Source organism: Triturus cristatus, chromosome 12 (genome assembly GCF_964204655.1).
Source record: "Triturus cristatus chromosome 12, aTriCri1.1, whole genome shotgun sequence".
Lineage (NCBI taxonomy): Eukaryota > Metazoa > Chordata > Amphibia > Caudata > Salamandridae > Triturus > Triturus cristatus.
The window spans coordinates 804,995,670-805,015,629 of NC_140595.1; the positions used below are offsets into that span (position 1 = coordinate 804,995,670).

At 43.3% G+C, this 19,960-nt stretch overlaps 1 protein-coding gene across 3 annotated transcripts in view; it reads right to left on the minus strand.

The window, feature by feature from the left end:
* The window catches only part of LOC146782913 (N-acetyllactosaminide beta-1,3-N-acetylglucosaminyltransferase 4-like), a 231,286-nt gene that overhangs the window by 22,323 nt on the left and 189,003 nt on the right, over positions 1-19,960 (minus strand). For all 3 annotated transcript variants that reach the window (XM_085637674.1, XM_085637673.1, XM_085637672.1), the window contains one exon: positions 2,315-2,932. In XM_085637674.1, the coding sequence (XP_085493800.1) occupies positions 2,315-2,915 (601 nt within the window). In that variant the 5' untranslated portion in view covers positions 2,916-2,932. The remainder of the gene's footprint in view (positions 1-2,314; positions 2,933-19,960) is intronic.

Consider the following 19,960-nt stretch of genomic DNA (forward strand, 5'->3'; position numbering starts at 1 on the left):
AGGAGGACTGTCATAAGAGATGGTGTGCCCCAGGATCTACCAGCTGACCGGTGTAGTGTGACTAGAAGGACTGTCCCATAAAAGATGGTTTGCCCCAGTTTTGACCAGCTGAGAGGTGTGATGTGACCTGGAAAACTGTTGAATATGAGATGGTTTGCCCCAGGATCCACCAGCTGACCTGTGTGATGTGACCAGGAGGATTGGCCCATGAGAGATGTTGTGATGTGACCAGGAGGACTGTCCCATATGAGATGATGTGCCCCTAGATTTACCAGCTGACAGATGGGATGTGACCAGGAGGGCTGTCCCATAAGAGACGATGTGCCTCAGGGTCTATCAGAAGATGGTGTGAAGTCACCCGGAGAAGTGCCCCATAAAACTAGCTACATTTAAAAAAAAAACATTGTTTTATTTAAAGGCAAACACAAACATGGTGGTCTTCTGTCGCAGCGGGCCAATATCCCTGTGTTTTTAGCGATTCCCAATGGGTCACAAATTGCTGCCTTCCTTATAGAATAATGAGATAGGTAACTTGTTAAACAACTGGGAATCACTAACAGAGTGAAACACACTGTTGTACATAGCTGTTTGTGATTTCCTAACAGCAAATCACAAACATTCGCTATTAGGAAATGTATATTTGTGGGGCCCCTACTGTCCTCCCCCCATGATCACTGTCATGCTGGACAAGGGCAGGTTTGTGTTTATTTACCCCCACATTGACCAGGGTCAGGGGTTATGTATGTCATCTTGTCATGCTCAAGAGCAACCAAGCCATGCCCAATCCACCTTGGCCAAAAGGGGTGTGCTTTGTTAGCCCCCTGCATTTGAGAAGGAAAGCAGTTGAATTTACCTGTGCCTAATTTTCCAAAGGATGGAGGAAATCTTGGGGTTCTGTTCCATTTAAACACACCTGCCTAAGGTGTGTATGCTCCCTATGCATTAACTATGAGTGAATGTGAGTTATTTGTTTCCTTTGCATGCTTTACCGAAGGACAAGAGGGTACCTAGTGCCAGTCCCTCCACCCTTGCCAAAGAACGAATGAGATCTTTGGTCAATGATGTCGGGTGTATTTGTTTTCCACCCCTTCTCGCCTAAGTGTAGGTGTACTTTGTCCCTTCATACACCTGGCTGTGCCAAGTATGTGGCTGTAATTTCTTTGACACCTGCACCCACCCCCTCCATGCCCAAGGGCATGGGGTAGATGTTTTAGTTTTTTGGCCTGCAGACAATATTCACAAACATCTGGCCTTGAGTTTTTAATTAGGTACTGCCTCCTCAGACAAACTAATTCTCCAACACACATTCACCAGATTTATAGTTTCACCATCTTGGTAGTGTATGATTTGGAGCTTGTGCTTTTCAAAAGATGTTTTTGCAGTCAATGTGTTTTACTGCTACAATATTAGGTGGGGGAGAGAGGAGGGTTCCAGGAGTCCTAGTGCGGTAACCCCGCCTTTCCCTCTATCGCCAAGCTGTGAGGCACATGTTGGGATCAGCCAGCCATTCTTGCCACTCAACTCTAAAATTGGCAGTCAGGGGCGCCAATTTAGAGGCAGTGGGATGATCCAACATAGGCACAAGAGACTCTCACCCTTTCCCCTGGAGCCCTTCATAATCCATTACTGTGATGTCTAATGGGTGACTTGAAGAATGCAAACAGAAGGGCATCATTTGCAGTATGGCTGCAGCGACTGTAGCCATGAATATCGATTAGGGAATATTGAATTACCAGAATATCGTAGTCAAAATATTAAGGTCCAAATGATCAAGAAGTTCAGAATATATAGGTAAGAATAGATGTACTATGTTTAATTCCACAACTACATACCTTGGCAATATGTATAACACCAAAGAACTAAGGGCCTGATTACGATCTTGGTGGACAGGATTACTCCGTCGCAAACGTGATGGATATCTCTTCCGCCATATTACAATTCTATTATATCCTACGGAACTTGTAATCAGGCCCATAGACGTGAAGTTAGACTATGTCTGAGTAAGTCTAGTAAAACTATCCTTACTTAGATATAGTTACAATTCTACGGTCTTCTAATGGCTCAATATTCTGTACCTCCACTGCTGCAGTTTAGGCTCTGAGCTATCATCTCCTCTCGAGGCTAATACTGAAATGGTGGAACATGAGCTTCTGTATTTGTTGAAGGAAGTTTAAGGAGTGAGTGTAGACAGCTGGATCAGGTCATTCATTTGCTGATGAACATCAGTGAGCCAAGGGAGGCCCTGGAGACCCACTACCAATGTAACAACCTCACTACAACTCCATGTCCAATTCACAAACATCATCAGACGTACCTTTGAAGATAAAATCCGCCTCCTTGCAGTTGTAGTGCAGCCACTCAATGAAGCAGCGCTCCTTCAGCGACAAGTTGTGATGGCTTTCAGCAAAGTCCCACAGAAGGATGTCCTTATGTGCAGCATTCTCCTCTGCCACCTGCTGCATCTGTGTCCGATCCGGGGACTGTGCCATGAGAAAGACATGCTTGACCACAAAGTCAGAGAGCTGCTCATCTCTGGCCCAAGTCTGGCGCAGAGCAACTCGCCTCTGGAACGCTTCTGGGTGGGATTTGGTGGCCAGCAGGAGGAGAGACTTATTCTCTGCCACACGACAAAAGCCCAGCCTTTCCTGCTGCAGTCGGCACTGGTAATGCTGCAAGTAGGGGAATTCTGATTGGTGCTGGCGCAGGTTGAGATGGTAGACGAACATCCCATCAGACATCTCCAGGGAGGAGTGACCAGGAAGATCTTGAGACTCAGGTACGATGAAAAAATATGTTTTCCCTGTGGACCAGGCTCTGCCTTCCTGCATTCTGTACAGCAGAGCACAGAGCAGCAGGGAGATGCACATCATCAGGAAAATACTGCATCTTTGCAGGGCCCCCCTCAACAGCCTCATAGCCTGTGCTTACTCTCCTGGGAGGAAGGAAATGGAGACGATGTTATACATACGTACGGACATGTTGGCGACAAATCTTTATTAACTGCCATTTCCTTTCCTGCTACATAACTATGCACATTCTGTTTGTAATTTATATTTTTCACTAGGCTTAAACTGTCCCTTTCACCAAGCAATTGGTTTTATTTTGGACTGTTTGCAACTAATTTCTAAATTTGCTTCCAACACCCCTACTGGAACCAGATTCAGTGCAATCCTAATGCTTTCACTAAAGGACATCCCGGTGCAACCATTATGTAATATTTAGTGTACTAGGAGTGTGAGTGCGCAGAGTTTTTGCTTCACCTACATGTGAGTTGTATAAAATCACCTAGTCAAAGGCCCCTGAGTTATCATGAGATGAAGTAAAACTCATCTGGTCCAATAAAGGCCAGATTTCCAGGCACAAGGTGTAACGCCACGAGGACATCTTGCATCGGGAAACCGGTGGTGACCATAAGAGATTCCATGCAACATTAGTGCAAAATGTCCCTGCCCCGTTTTCTTTATGTCCTGCAAATCTCACCATTCACTGTGCATACTTCGTATTTAAAGAAAATAAAGAGCGAGACTCGGGCATTGCTCTGGGACGGGGGCCTGTGAGGATAGCGCAACACAAATTGACGAGGGGATGGTATGCCTGGGGAGTGGCACTACCAGACATCCTGAAGTAGTATTGGGCAGTGCAGCTGACCACCATTAATGGATGGGTTTTCCACTCCGCTGAGGAGCCGGCCTTCTGGGTGGATAGGATGCTAATGAAGCTGGGAGGGCATCTTAGAGCTCTCTATGGTACTCCTCAACACCTTAAGCTTCAGGGCCCCACTGTAACAGTGGTAAACCTCTGGCATACAGCCACACGGACCCTGGACTAGAAGGGGAGGATCACACAGGATACCCCCCTAAGGGACACAGCTGCACTGGGCAGACCAGGATGTTTGCCAGGCTTTGATAAATGGGACTCAATTGGTCTCTCCCGGGTGGGCGACTTATGGACTCAGGGAGATATTATCCTCCCGGAAGACCTACAATGTGAATACTAACGAGCGCCAACCAAAACATACCGCTACATACAGGTCCGTCACACCCTCAGGGCAGTGCTGTCAAAGAGAACCTTGATCCCAGGGTCTTCACCTCAACAGGACAGGTTACTTGATGACTACATGCCGTGCAAAGCCACATTGCAGATGTACCAGAAGCTGCTAACACCACACCAGACTCACCGACACTGCTGAAGGAGAGAAGGGTTGTAGACCTGGGTGACCTGGAGGACGATGACTGGGCATCCTCTAGGGAAGTGGTCATATGGGCAGGTTTTCGATTAGTCAAATTTTAAATCCTCCACTGATCTTACTCCGCACAGACCACACTCATTAAATTGGGCAGGGCACTGATTGCAGAGTGCAGAAATGGCTGTGGCCGTACCGGCACCTTTTTTCACATGGTAAGGGACTGCCCAACACTGCAGGGCTTCTGGGTGGTGGTGACTGCCTGTCATAGCGAGGTATGTGGGGCTCTGCTCACAGCCTAGCCAAAATGGTGTCTCTTGAATGTCTGGGAGGAAACAGACCAGCTCCCCATGGTGTAGATATGGACTATATTGGGGTTAGCAGTGACAAAAAGGAATGTGACTAGGTTGTGGGGTGTGGATCAGGTTCAGCATTTGGCAGAGTGGAAACATGACATGGACTTGTGCATGCAAACTGAGAAAGTGGTATGAAGGCCGGGGCTGCTCCAAGAAATGGGCAAACATTTGGGAACACTGGATTGCATACAGAGACAACATTTGTGAAGGGCCAGCTCCCAATAACTTGGGGGATCATTAGTCCAAGGCATTTTGATTGGACCATGCTATGGGGGATGTGGAGGGATGATGGGTGGTGAGAATTGGGGTGATCTGAAGAGTCTATGCTAATGAAGATAAGACATTTTACAGAGCTCAGTTATGTTTTATATGTACCTTTATTGCTAATTAAAAGATTTGCACAAAAACAACATTGGTTCAAAGTGCTGAGAAGTGGTAGTCAGCAGTGTAGGCATCACCAGTGGTTAATCTGTGCAGGTGGTTGCAGGTGCAGGGTACCAACCCTCATTTTTGGGTACCAGGACTTATTTTTCATCATCAGTGCAGCAGAGAGAAAGACAGAAAAGGGAAAAATAAGAAGGAGAAACATGGGAAGCAGTGACAAAGGGAGATGTGAAGGATGACTGAAGTTACTAAAAGAGAAGTGTAGAGTTGTGAAAGAAAGAGGGGCGCGGTGGCATTAAGCTTAGGCCACGTTCGTATTCTGTAGCACTGGCGGCACGCTCCGAAGGAAACCTGTGGACGCCTTCATTTATTTTTTCTTCTGCAAATTTAGCACTAGGCGTGGAGGAGAGTGGGTGCTGCCACTTGGCAGAAGAGGATGGAAGGGGGCTTCAGGACCCTACAGGCAGAAGGGTTTAGTTATATCGTGGGGAGACTGTGACCCGGCAGGAGACAGCTACATAGGCTCCACCGCAGTGAACAGGGATGGAGGAGGGACGCAGGGATATATAGTGTGAAAAGTGTGGGGGTGGTGAGGTGTGGCCATGATACAAGGGCTATAGGGCTGCTGCTGAACAATAGCAGTCCACATACTGCCATGCAGGTCTCTTCACTGCAGCAGCAATGGTCTCCCACGGAATCCACCCTTTTAAAAAAGGTTTTTAAAAAGTGCCAGGCTGTGTCCTTTGTTGGTCCATCCCTTTAAAAGCATAAGAATTTGTAAAACTGCCAGTTGTATGGCTTTAAATATTTGTATACTCTTAACTAGGAATGCTCCTCTCCTAAAAAATGAATAGTCTTGTTATGTCCAAAAGTTCTCATGAGTCTGGGGGAGCCGTGCTGCTCTGCCCCCTTTGTCTTTAGCACGTCCTGTGACTTCGTCAATCTGTGGTTTCTTTGGCATTCTAGAGCCCCACCATATTCTGCTGTGCTGTCATGGCCCACACTCCACAGTCAGGTGGGGATGCTGCCAGTCCATTACAGGTTACAAGGAAACTGAGGGGCGATGACTTGTCATTGTGTTTAGAGGGCACAGGCATATTCACAGGTAGGCTACTGGCCATACACTGAATACTCTGTGTAATCCCACAGAAATGTGGTGTTTCTTTACCAGCCATGATTTGTATGCGGTGGGATGCATTTGTGTGTCTGTGTGTCTGCCTGTGTGATAGAGAGACTGCGCCTGTATCTATGGTGTCCTCAGAATGGTAGTTTCTCTACCTCATGGTTAACCCATCTGATGCCAGATATCTCAGCCCATCCATAACATTTGGTATGCCCAGACATAACAGAGACACCTTCCTCTCATAGATCATGCCTGGCTAATGGACGCTATATTTAACATATAGCAGGCATCTATGGCATGATGGTGGCCATGCCCGCCTAAGGGAGTCAATTCTGAGAATATTGTAGGAATCGTTATCATAATGCCTATAAATTGGATATATACCTTTACAATGCATGCCTGTACCGTGCATCTTCTACCACAAGTGCGTTTACCATGCATATGCCTTTATGCCTTTACCATGCATGCCTTTACTATGCATATACCTTTAACATGCACCTCTTTACCATGCATATGACATTACCCCTACACACTCAGAAACTCTAAAATAGCTTTACCACACTATACCATTACCCACCCAAACCCTAAAAATACCCTTATTACCCTACACCCATACCCAACCCTAAACTCTTAAAATACCCTTACCACCCTATAACCATACTCACCCATAAAATTACCTACCCACGCCATGCCATACTTACCCCTAACTCCTAAAAAAAGACCCTTATCGCCCACTATACCCTTACTCAACCATAAACCCTAAAATTACCCGTACCACCCTATACCCCTACCCACTGCTAAACCCTATATGATATATATAATATAGGGTTTGGGTAGCTATATTTACTTTGGTGGTAAAGGCATATGCATGGTAAAGGCATATGCGTTGTAAAGACATGCATGGTAATGATGAGCGGTAAAGGCATTGTGTGGTAAAGACTACAAGGTAAAGGCTGTTTCTCCCCCCAACTCTGCCGCAGTGCTGTCCTTTGCATAATGATAGTAACTGTTGGCATATTCTGATCATCCATGGCACTATGGTTTCCACTCAAGGCACAATTCTGGTCCTGCCATAGTGACAGAGGTTTTTGCCAGACTTGGGGCATCCTTGTCATTATGGAGCCCATCATTGGCATACTTCTGCCCCTTTTATGGTGGCAATTACCCATGGCATGTGAGTGTCCTTGGTTTCATGGTTCCCCACTGTACAATGCTGTCTCAGTTACAAAGATGGTTATTCCTAGACCATTGTAGGCCTCCATGACATGATGAAGATCAGTTCTGTCATCAGTCCTTGCCCTGGCAGAATGGTGGTCATTCTTGCAATATGGAACCAATCCTCATTCTTATAGGGGCCCTGACATTAATGTAAATGTTTGACAGAGTGTGGACATTCCTGATATAACCGTGGCCTTCCCTGCCGTCATCATCATAACGATATTATTATTATTAGTAGTAGTAGTATTAGTAGTAGTAGAATTAGTAGTAGTAGTAGTAGTATTAGTAGTAGCAGTAGTAGTAGTAGTAGTAGTAGTAGTATTAGTAGTAGTAGTGGTAGTAGTAGTAGTAGTAGTAGCAGTAGTAGTAGTAGTAGTATTAGTAGTAGCAGTAGTTGTAGTGGTAGTAGTAGTAGTAGTAGTAGCAGTAGTAGCAGTAGTAGTAGTAGTAGTAGTAGTAGTAGTAGTAGTAGTAGTAGTATTAGTAGTAGTAGTAGTAGTCAGAACCCTAGTTTTTGTATTCATAGCTTCTAAGTGGACCTGTGCAATATGTGACACTTTCCGCAAGTGTTTACTTTTTGGCCATGGAAGCTCTCTATGTTGGGATGCCTACACTGATGGCAATGATACGATCAGCCCCAGAATATGAAGTGACATCAGCAAAGCAGCAAACACAGGCTTAAAGATCCAGATGTTATGCGGAAAAAGATGTATTCCATTACTCATCGCTGACTGAGAAAACCGTGCAGATCAGATGTGCTGCATCTTGTCTGGGGGGAGACATTTTTCTGATACAAGCCAGTGCTGCTGTAGGCCCAGACTATGGGCTTTTAATATAAATATGTAGACTTTCAGATACAGGCCCTAAAGGAGTTTCCAGCAGTGCAGCTGTGTCTAGCATGTTTTGTCTCTGTGTAAGGACTGGCCAGAACAGAATAACAAGGGGCATTGTTTATCGACCTTGCACATCGTGTTCAGACTAAATTCCAGAAAATAGCAGAGAACGCGAAAAGCAGACAGTTCTCATGTGAAAGGCATAAACAGAGTCTTGCAAAGTAAAGTCATGTAGTAACGTGCGCAAAAGCAGCATCATAGCAGCAGAGCTCAGGCTAACTTAGCAATGTCGAAAATGACCCTAATAGCCATTTAATAGTGGCCTCGAGAATCATTCTGACAATCTATAAAATGGCAGGGAACAGGGTCTCTAACTCCTTCACAGTTTCAGCCAATTTTGCAGATTTGTTACATTCCACACCACAGTTGGAGATTGAAAAACCTTTGTTTAAAGACCCCCCATTCAAGCTGTATATCAGATTGGGATAAACTTGATTTCTCCCTGACTGCAGAGGAGATAGAAGAAGGTATAGGCGAGATGCAATCAGTGAAGACATCAGGCTTTAATAGTTTTACCCTTGAATTTTGTTGAAATATACATCCCACTTGACCCTGCACCACCTGTCCGTAGGGGAGGAAGCACACGCTACTATAAGTCTTCCGGAGGATGTCCAGGGTGCAAAAATTCCTTTTGTGCTGAAGATCGTTAGACCCCTTGCTCTTCTTATTGTCAGATCTTCCAAATCAATATTAAAACCAAAATACTGCCCAAAGTTCTTGGCAAAAGCATACTGAAGATCATCACCTTTTTGATCCATAAAAACCAGAATGTTTTCATACCTAGTCGTGACACGTGAAACTGTCTCGGGCATAAACATTTGGCATTTTTATGGTCACAGGATCCCCGGTCCCACCATTCTTGTTAGTCAATTTTAAGAAGGCCTTTGATTCCCTTAGTTCATTCTCTTTTCAAAGTCCCTAGAAAAAAGGAACTTTCTGCCCCCATTCTTTAAAACATGTTGGGGTTCTATATAACTCCCCCTGGGCTAAAGTTCTGGGGGAAGGGGCTTTATTTGCGTGATTCCTCATTGGTAGGAGCACCCGTCGGGGCTGCCCCTTCCACACTTATTCCATGCCGCGCAGGTAATGCCTTTGACGTTCCCATTTTGGTGGCTATTTCATAGGCACCGCACTGAGAAAGCCAAAGTACTGCCCGCCAGACAGGAGAAAACTCCTAATATGATGAGCAGTTTGTACAGGGGTTCGGTGATGCAGGAGCTGAGCGGTCCCGCTCCCGCCCTGCTAAACTCATAATAAAGGCCAATGAGTGTTATTCATCTTGCAGTTTTGTAAGTTGTGGTGGATTAAAGCAATTCATCTTACCAGACCTTTAGCTCCGTCTTATTCTATGATGAAGTACCTTTGGTGGGGGGGATGTCAAGGATCACATGGTGTGCTAATGGTTATCGAGCCCAGTTTCAGTGAGACTAGAGGATGCAGATTTGAAAAGAAGTCTGTATGAAAAAATTTCACGAACAATAGTACTGACATAACAGAAAAATGTGTTTAAAATATCTTCTGCAAAAATATTGAGTTTGCATACTTTGTTTGAAAGCATGTAAACATACTTTGCATGTAAACTACCAAAATATGATGTCAAAAATATTGTGGAGCAGAATATTGTCACAAAAAAGCTAAGTATAATAAAATATGAATATGTGTATAGATATTGCAGTAATTTATGTAAAATATTAAACTACAAAATGATAATAGTTTTTTTTTCTTTTTAATTTTTTTTAAATCCTCATATCACCAAAAAGTGTCTGCAATACTTTGTAAAGCCGTCCTTCTGATCTATGCACCCCACGGCCACTGCATTCGCTTTGGTCTGTAAACCAATCCAGACCCGCACCTTTGTTGGTGCCTTGGTATAATCATTGGACCATGAGGGGATGATCAAGTCCATGATGTAAAGTCCAACCAAATATCAAGGCGATTTTCCTTCTGAGCTCCCTGATCCAATTGGGCCATTTTAGTGGCTGCTTTTACCCAATCTCCCAACCTTGGGGGTAGGGGATCTCTCCATTTTATACAGATTTACCTTCGGGCTATCAGGATAAGATAAAGCAATAAGCCTCTATGTAAATACTTCAGCATCTTGCTGATCATGCCGTCTTCACCCAAAAAAACGAGTGCCACATTCAGAGTAACTTCCCTGCCAAAGATCCCGCAAAGGGCGTTCTCGATTCCCCTCCAGTAACCTCTGAGCTTTGGGCATTCAAAAAAGATGTGGAGATCATTGGCTTCTAAAAAATCGCATCCTGGACACTTGGGAGGATGAGATGGAGCAAACTTTTGCTATCTTAGCCAGAGTCCAATACAGTCGATTAATAATGAGAATTCACACACTACTGCAGTATCACACTCAAGGGAGACCCCATTCCACACTGAGGGGCAGATTCCGATCTGGGTCGGAAGGGCACCGAACCCGATCCAGCCGGAAAAACTACGACCCGTAAGCGTGTTTTCCGCCCGACTCGTACAGCTGTAGGAGTGAGCAAGTACGATGCGAGCTATGTGAAATTCACCGACCGAGTCATTCCGGGTCCGAACCGCTCCATACGTCTCGGCCATAAGCTAACCGTGGCGTGCAATGGATGCGATTTATGACCGAGCCAGTACAATGCACGCGTCGGACAGCCGGTGCAAAACGTCTGGGAAGTTGCCTTTGGGGGTCCGCGTCGGACCCCCTGTCACCCGCAGTCCTACGACTCGGACACAGGGGGAGACCCAAGGGTCTCCCCAACACAGACATGTATGATGCGGATGGCACCGATGCGTACCCACTGTAGGGGGTGCCCTTGTGCGAGACGTACCTATTCAGTTAATGGAAGCCCATGTACGCGTCGTACGACCAGCTCCCATTGACTTCTATGGAAGTCCGACCGAACTGAGTCTGGCAGCGTACGGCCGCATCGTACTCGTCGGTCGGACAGCAGGACTCTGGCTCGGTCGGAAAACACTCCGGATCCGGCTCGGTCGGAGAGCTTTCCGACCCGTATCGGAATCGGCCCCTGAGTGGAGTGGCAAACTCTCCTTATCATCTGCCTCCAAGAGCTTCTCGTACCATTTAGAAATTTCTTTACTCTTAAAGTTTAGGTCTTGAAGAGATTGCTCCAGCTCCCAATTACCTGAGGTTTCTTTCTTTACAGATGTAAACCATGAAACTAATTGTATATATTTAAACATGGAGAAGTCTCTTCCAATCTTTGCTCTGAAATTACAAATAGTTTTAATAAGTAATAAAATTAAATATATATAATTGCTCTTTAAGACACCTAAAACCAATGATTACACAACTTTTGCAAAACTTTAAATTAAATATATTATTAACTTAAAATTTAAAATTAACAAACATATATATATAACCAAAAAAATACAAAGTAATATACATAAAGATCGGTAGATAGATAGATAAGTAAATATATAACACCAGTGTAGGCATAGAGGGGTCTCTCCACCTTAAACATCAAATTAATGGTACTCCTTATGAATATTGCCTGCACTCAAGGTTATCACCGATGAGGTTTAGTCATGATGCGTTTCAGAGCAACTCACGTCTTTATCAAACAATAATACTAAGCTTACAAGTGGAAACAAATAAAGGACTTCTACAAGTAATAACAAAAAGACTTGCATATCCACATACCTAGTCTGTTTTTCAAATAATTAATTTGTGCCTCATGAACATAAAATGTGAACTGTTAATATTTCAAGCATGTTGGAGAAATTGCAAGTACCGTCACCACATAAATTATTAACACCCAATAAAAAAGGCTTTTCAAATCCATATAAACATAATCCAAATGATCACTTGGCACACATCAACTGAAGATCAATGAAGGAAATCCAAAATAAAGTCAAAAGGAATCCCAAAAATCATATCCCAACAGTGTTATGTGGTAATTTTATACAAATGAGTTGCCCATATATGGCCTTAATACGGCCTTGGAAGTCCTCCTGCAGCGCACCATGGAAGCGCTCCACAGGAGGACTGTGGAAGCTGTGGTCACATTGCTTGCTGGATTCAGAGTTGAATCCTTGGCGGGCAGTGCTGTGGCAGTGGTGGCGTATGAAAACCTTAGACAGGCACCGCTGTGACACCGCCACAGCACATTCCTTCACAAGGGGGCATGCACCACATGGTGCATTGCACACCATGCAGGAACTGGCGCACAAATTTACAGGGGGGCACAACATGTGCCCCCTGCATGGGTCCAGAGGCACAAGGGAGCCCTCTGTTGCCTCACTGCCAAAAAAAGGGTGGCAACTCGCAATATGCTTGCTGCAGCACTTGCAGCATATTTTGGCCTCAGATTGCTGCAAGACCACCACGGAATCCTTGATCCGCAGAGGTTGCAGCGGTCCAGTGGCAATCCAACCGCCACACTGGAAATACTGTGGGAGGGCCCGCATTGTGACAGTGGTCGAACTGCCATCACGAGTTCTGCAGGGTTATGGACCGCCAAACTTGTAATAAGGCCCTAAGTTTAGAACCTGGCCCCTACCATTTGGCAGTTCATTGTTCCATGTGTTTGGTGATAATCATGTCTAATACAAATTATACCAGGAACCAGTAAGTAAGATCGATCTATCTCCCATTCATACCCTAATCTGCACATATTCCTATGTGTTCAATCCTCCAGTAAACAGGTTACAAATCATGGGAATATCTACGATATGTTATCCTAAATTCACAAGCAGCACGTCATTTGTAGGCAAAGGAGCTCCCGCCACCGAACGCATGTAGTGTCACAGTGATCTGTGTATTTTTATAGCAGCAAACATCCGGATCAATAGAAAGGCCCTAGTGATTCTTTTAAAAGGATGGTAAGGGACTACAGTTTCCTTGAGCTGATCCTGAGGGCCAACTGATGACATATTGGTCTTTCATTCCATGCCCTTCACTGGAGTGAAATGAGATGCCGGGGTGCACAAAGGCAGTGTTTTTTTGTTTTTATGACCGGACAGTATACAGGGTTTTTTTCCCAGTAAACTTGATGTATCATGGCACCAGCGTGAATTGGAAGTAAGAGAATTGCTTAAGGAGGACAGCGATGTGAATTTACTAGAAACTGGTGGCTCAAGCTCAGGAGTACAAGGAATGAGCTTCATACAGGGGATTAGAACATTGGAAAATCAATCAAGCAAGGAGATTAGTAAGTGGTGGGAAATGTCCTCCTTAAAGAACTACTTACAAGTGGGCTGTGTCCCAAGGTGTTTGACGATTTTCCTGGTACCACCTTAACAAAACCCAAATCCAAAATTGTTGGCGGTTTGGTCGAGCCTGATGGCAGATACTAGTAAAAACATGATGTTGCTTTTGTATGCAGAGAAGGTTTTGGAGAAGAGCTGTTCTTCATGTGATTGTAGAAATCCTTTATTTATTTTCACTTGAAAACTTGATATTCTTGTTTGATAAAGGCGCGAAAATCAAAAATAAATACTTAGGGCCTGATTACGACTTTGGTGTTGCGGCACCAGGTACACCCCCCACCACACCACCAAGCTGTGGTTGGGCTGCCCGCAAGATTAGGAGCTTACTCCTGTCTGGCGGGATTTCATTTGGTCTTCCCACAGCAGTGCCATCTGCAATGGGAACACCAAAATCAGTTCCTGCACAGCTTGGACTGTAAAGTCCATTCCGTGCAAGAACTGGTGTGCATGCACATAGGGGGGCACATGTTGTGCCCCCCTTTGTGCGTCTACAGGGCGTGAAGCACCAGGGGGCCTGAAACCACCATGAAAAACCTGGCAAAGAGGAAACTTACGATACGCTTGGCGGGACGGCGGCCGTCCTGCCAAGCATATTACTGCCTCCTGACCAACCCAACACCGCCCTTCCCTGGTGGCAGCAAGGGGGCTATGGCTGTCTAACCACCCTTATTGTAATAGGGTGGTTGGGAGACTGCCATGCATGGGGCACCAGACTTGTAATTGGTCTCTAAGTAAAGTGTTGGGGCTTCAAAGGAGTCAGATTGTCTATTTTCACTCCAGCATAAGCAACAGTAAGGTAGGTGTTGGACTTTGGAGGACTTGGATTTATTATTGCCACTTCAATCTAAGCAACTGTAGAGAAAGTGTTAGACTTCAGTGGGGTAAGGTCTACTATTCCCACTGCAATCTAAGCAACAGTAGCAAAAGTGATTGGCTTTGGAGGGTTTTGATTTACTATTCCTACATCAATCTAAGAGACAGTACCGAAAGATTTGGACTTTGAAGTGGTAAGGTTTACTATTGCCACTATAAGCAAAAGGAGGGAGTGTTGGAAGTACTATTCTAATTAGTAACATTTCAAAAAAAAACATTTAAATACCTAATAATATAAAATTATTAAAACATATATTCAAAATATAATAAAAATATATGTTTTATAAATAAAATTAGATATAACTGAAAAAGCATTATTAATACAAACATATAAGAAACATATAAACACAATGAATAAATTTATTTAGCCAAAACATCAACCCAAAAATATAACTAAATCATAAATAAAATATAATGAAAATAGTAATTGAACAAAAAAAATTAAAGCCGATAATAGAAAATGCATTTTACAAAGTTTATATGAATTAGAATACAAGTAATTTGAATTACAAAACACCAGTCAAATAATGTACATCATTAATTACCAGTTAAACATTTAATTACCATGCACATTAATATCTAAAAATATTTTTTAAATTTATATAACTTACCACCCTATTATCCTACAAATTCAACAACCTGCTACTAAATTACAAATTAGTAATTAAGCTATTAAAAAGTACATTAAAATTCACTAAATATATTTTAAAACTTACAATGAATAACAATTACTCAGTGAATCAATTTACATAATTATTGCTAATTAAATATTTAATTAACAAAAAATTGTTTAAAAAACTTAAATATATAATTTAAATAACTTCCTACCCTATTCCTCTCAAACCTTATGACCAGCTACTACATTATAAATCAGTAATCAAACAACAGAATAATTCAATTACACATTAGAAATCTCAAAATACACTTCAAATAATTAAACGCACAATTAATCCATTCAATATTTTACACATTATCAATTAAATTATGTAATATAAAAAAATCATTTAAAATAATAAACAATAATTGATCATTTAAAAAACTTCCAGCCCCATTCCCATACAAACCCTAAATTACAAATTACAAATTAAATGTAAAAAAAATAATTACGCATTAAAATTACAAATTATACTAAAAAATACAATTATATTAATAACACTTACACCTAACATTAATATATTAACTAATATATAGTAAACACATTACAAAACTATATTTAATACAACAAAATGAAACATAACACTAATATATATATTTCTAAAAATTATATATACATAACAAAATGATAGTCTTACTTTTGATATTCCATTCCTTAATATTTTTGAACTGACTATATTTCTAATAGTATCTGCTTTGTATGCATAGTTTGTGTTTGCATATCTGCAGTTGTGCAATGCACAATTTATTGTGCTCAAAAGGGTGGGTGAAATGACATTATAGTCGTGGTCCTTGGTGAAGTGGTCCTGTTGGCCCTGGAGTAATGACAGTTTAGGTAGCTTTCTAGGTGGAGAGAATAATGGGAAAGGATGTTGCTTCATTTGAAGAAACATTTTGCATTTTTGGATGTGTATCTATGTTCTTATATAGGATACTAATCCACAAAAAACAGTACACATCGAGGACTCACGTATTTCACATGAATTGGGGGAGTGAAGGGAACAAGAAGTGCTGGGATGCAACTATTCCAAAAAACTTCCCTAGATGTATAATTGAATAGTTGCTGGTAAGAGAGTAATTGTTGTGTGTTAGTTGCCCTCCTTAAGTTGCTGTTACAGGAGTCTGTAGTAAGGTATCGGAAAGGATGGCTGTTTGCACAGCCAGAGAAAGGGATGTTAGAATGTCCCTCAGGTTATTTGTGTTGCACTGACAGGACTATGTTTGAATGAAGGTGTGGGTGAGTGTTTACAGAGTTAGAAAGACATTCTTTTCACTGTGTTTACTTTTATGAGGGTGTGACTCAATTAATTGTTAGGAATCAGCAGCTGGGTGTGTTGAAGAAGACCCAGGTCCTTTAGAATTTTTATCCAATGAACTGGCTCATTGGCCATTACCATTGATAGTATGTGGTGATTTTAACTTAAATCTTCCTTCAAACTGGGCGCTGGGGCACCATAAGTTTAAGTATCAAGGTCGAAAACCGAAGGTTTTCAGAGCCCTTGAAGAATTATGGAACACACATGGGTTATTCGACTGATGGCAATTGAAGTGTCCAAATAATCCAGGATACACTTTTTTTTCAAACCCACATCTAAAGTTTGCTAGGCTGGATTATGTATTTGCATCACACAATATAGCCACACACAGCTCCATAGATCGATTACCCAAGGTATTGTCCGACCACAACCCTCTAATTATATGTCTTGATATTGGTAAAATAGAAACTAAATACAATAGGTGGACGTTTGAAAGGGCTCTACTGCTGAATGAAGAATACTGTAAGATTATAGAGAATTGGATTCCCGAATTTTTAGAAAACAATCTTGGTAGTGCCCCGCTGGAAATTGTCTGGGACACCCTTAAGGCGGGAATCAGAGGAGAAACCCTGAGATTTTCAATCAAAAACAAGCAAAAAGAAAAATTAAAATTAAAAAACCTACAAAATGAATTAGCTGAAAAAGAGGAAGAGCTTATAATGGCAATTCGGGGAAATATCAATATTGAAGAGGCAATTAGAGATGTTGCCATTACAAAAAATCTAATTGTAGAAATGTTTTCAAATAAAGCAATTAGTAAAGCCACCCAAAATAAAGAGAAAATCTACGGGCTCGGGGAAAGTATCGGTCATCATCTTGCAATTCGAGCTAGACAGGAATATACGGACAGTACAATTACAGAAATTAAAGATCTTATTAAAGGCATCACCCAAGATCCCAAAGAAATTAGAGATTGTTTTAAAAGATATTATTCGGAACTCTACACAGAGACTTACAAAAACCAATCTCAAATCGATGATTATCTAGAGACGGTCAATTGGACTCAGCTCTCCCAAACTGATAGGGACAGCTTGGCTGAGGCACCGCAATGGATTGAAATATTACTATCTATTAATAGTCTTCCCTCGGGTAAAGCAAGTGGACTCGACCGAATTCCTTCTGAATTTTATTCCAGATTCAGTAAACAATTAAAGAGATATTTGTAATGCTGATGACCCAGGTCTTTCATGGTGGACTACCACCAGGATCTTGGGCACAAGCAAAAATAATGTCTTTCCTAAGAAAAACAAAAATCCAACCGAGTTAGGGGCTTACCGTCCAATTACCCTCATCAACAATGACTCTAAAATTTATTCCAAAATACTTGCCAGTCGGATTGCTCCAATGATATACAAGATTATATCGGCCAGGCAACACGGATTTGTTCCAGGCAGATCTACCACTGATCACATACAGAGAGTCATCACACTCTTTGACGTGACCGAAGTAGCAGTAGACCCTATGGCACTGATATTACTAGACGCTGAAAAAGCGTTCGATAGGGTCTCCTGGCAATATTTATGGACAGCCATGTCAAAGAGTGGAATCGGGGAAAAATTCATCAAAGCAACCAGTATGATGTATCTTAACCCAGAAGCGGCAGTTGTGATAAATGGGGATATATCTGAAAACTTTAAAGTGACGAGAGGAATGAGGCAGGTTTGCCCCTGCTCCCCATTACTTTTTGCTATATTTATAGATCCTTTCATTTGGAGGTTAGAATCAAACCTAGCAATTTTACCAGTGAGGACCCCTAATGGAGACACCAAAACATTAGCCTATGCCGACGACATTGCTTTAACCATAACCAACCCTAGTGATGCTATAAAACTAATTGAAACAGAAGCTAATCATTTTGGTGAAGTTTCAGGCTATAAACTAAATCAAAACAAAACTCAAATTGTTATTAATAATCAAATTAGCTGTGCTGACAAAAGGATTGTTGAAAACCCGACTTAGTTAGGGGTAAATATCACCTCCAATCTTAACAATCTGGTTATGTTAAACTTGAATCCACTGTTGAAACAAACGGATCTATCATTGAAGAGATTACATAATTTACACTTAACAATTCTTGGTCGGAGTAATCTAATAAAAATGGTATTTTTTCCTAAATTCTTATATTTCTTTAGAAGCATCTGTCTAATCTTTGATCAATATATCTGTACAGAATTGGATCGTATCTTCTCTCGTTTTATCTGGGGGTATAGCAGATCGCGTAGAGCCATGAAGTTTATTAACTTACCCAAAGATAGAGGTGGACTTGCCCTACCTAATTCTAAAGCTTACTGGTGGGCTACTACACTTAGGTGCCGATTACGATCCTGTAAAAATATTCCCCGTACGACTCGTATCCGGTCTTTTTACCGTACGAATCGTACAAGTGCCGTACAAACCGCCAACTACGATTCGCATGGGAAAAAGTCCATACGAATCGCATTGGGAATAATTCCCCACACGTCCTCGGGTCGGAAAATGTGTCCGACACTTCCCCGGACGATTTACCGTACAAACGTGAAAAGTGAAGTCCGACCGGGCAAGTACGATCCATCCCGTGCGTCCGAAGTCACAACCGTATGGAAAAAACACTGTCCGCACCGAACTCCCATAGCAACCATGGAGACATGTGCCCACATACGTGCCAACCCCCCCCTCCCAGCCCCCGTACGTATGCGCCGACCCCCCCGCCCCCGTATGTACGCGGCGAACCCCCGTGTATGTACACCCGTGTACGTGTCGAACCCCCCCGTGTATGTACACCCGTGTACGTGTCGTACCCCCGTGTATGTACACCCGTGTACGTGTCGTACCCCCCGTGTATGTACACCCGTGTACGTGTCGAACCCCCCCGTGTATGTACACGGGTGTACATACACGGGGGGGTTCGACACGTACACGGGTGTACATACACGGGGGGTATGACACGTACACGGGTGTACATACATGGGTGGGGGTACGACTCGAACGTACACGGGTGTACATACACGGGGGGTACAACACGTACACGGGTGTACATACACGGGTGGGGGTACGACTCGAACGTACACGGGGGTACGACTCGAACGTACACAGGTGTACATACATGGGTGGGGGTATGACTCGAACGTACACGGGTGTACATACACGGGGGGGTACGACACGTACACGGGTGTACATACACGGGGGGTTCGCCGCGTACATACGGGGGCGGGGGGGGCGGCGCGTACATACGGGGGCTGGGGGGGGTACGGCGCGTACATACGGGGGCTGGGGGGGGGTCGGCCCGTACATACGGGGGCTGGGGGGGGTATGGCACGTACCGGGCCACCTACTCTGGTCGTTTCGCGCCGTACTTCGCTTTCCGGCACTTTTTGGGTGCCGTGAAAATATTGCCGTCCGGACTGCTGTCGGTTCGAATCGTACTTCCTGGGTCGTGAAACGCTGCCTGAAAGCGTCCCGACGTCACGTCGCAGCATTCCCGGATCACATTTGTATGTATATTTTCGGCGGTCGGTGTTTTTTACGATTCGTACGGAAATGGTGTTTCCGTACGAATCGTACTTCCATGTTTGTAAAGTTTTACAACCGGGTACGAGTCGGACGGAGAAAACGCTCCGACCGACGGTTCGTACCCGGTTTTTCCAGGATCGTAATCGGCACCATAATTATAGCAGAGCGCTTCTAACTTCAAATCCCGTTTTCAATCTAGCAGGAAGGATTTCATCCCCACAAGAACTTATCCTCGGGGCAGCAACAGGAGATCA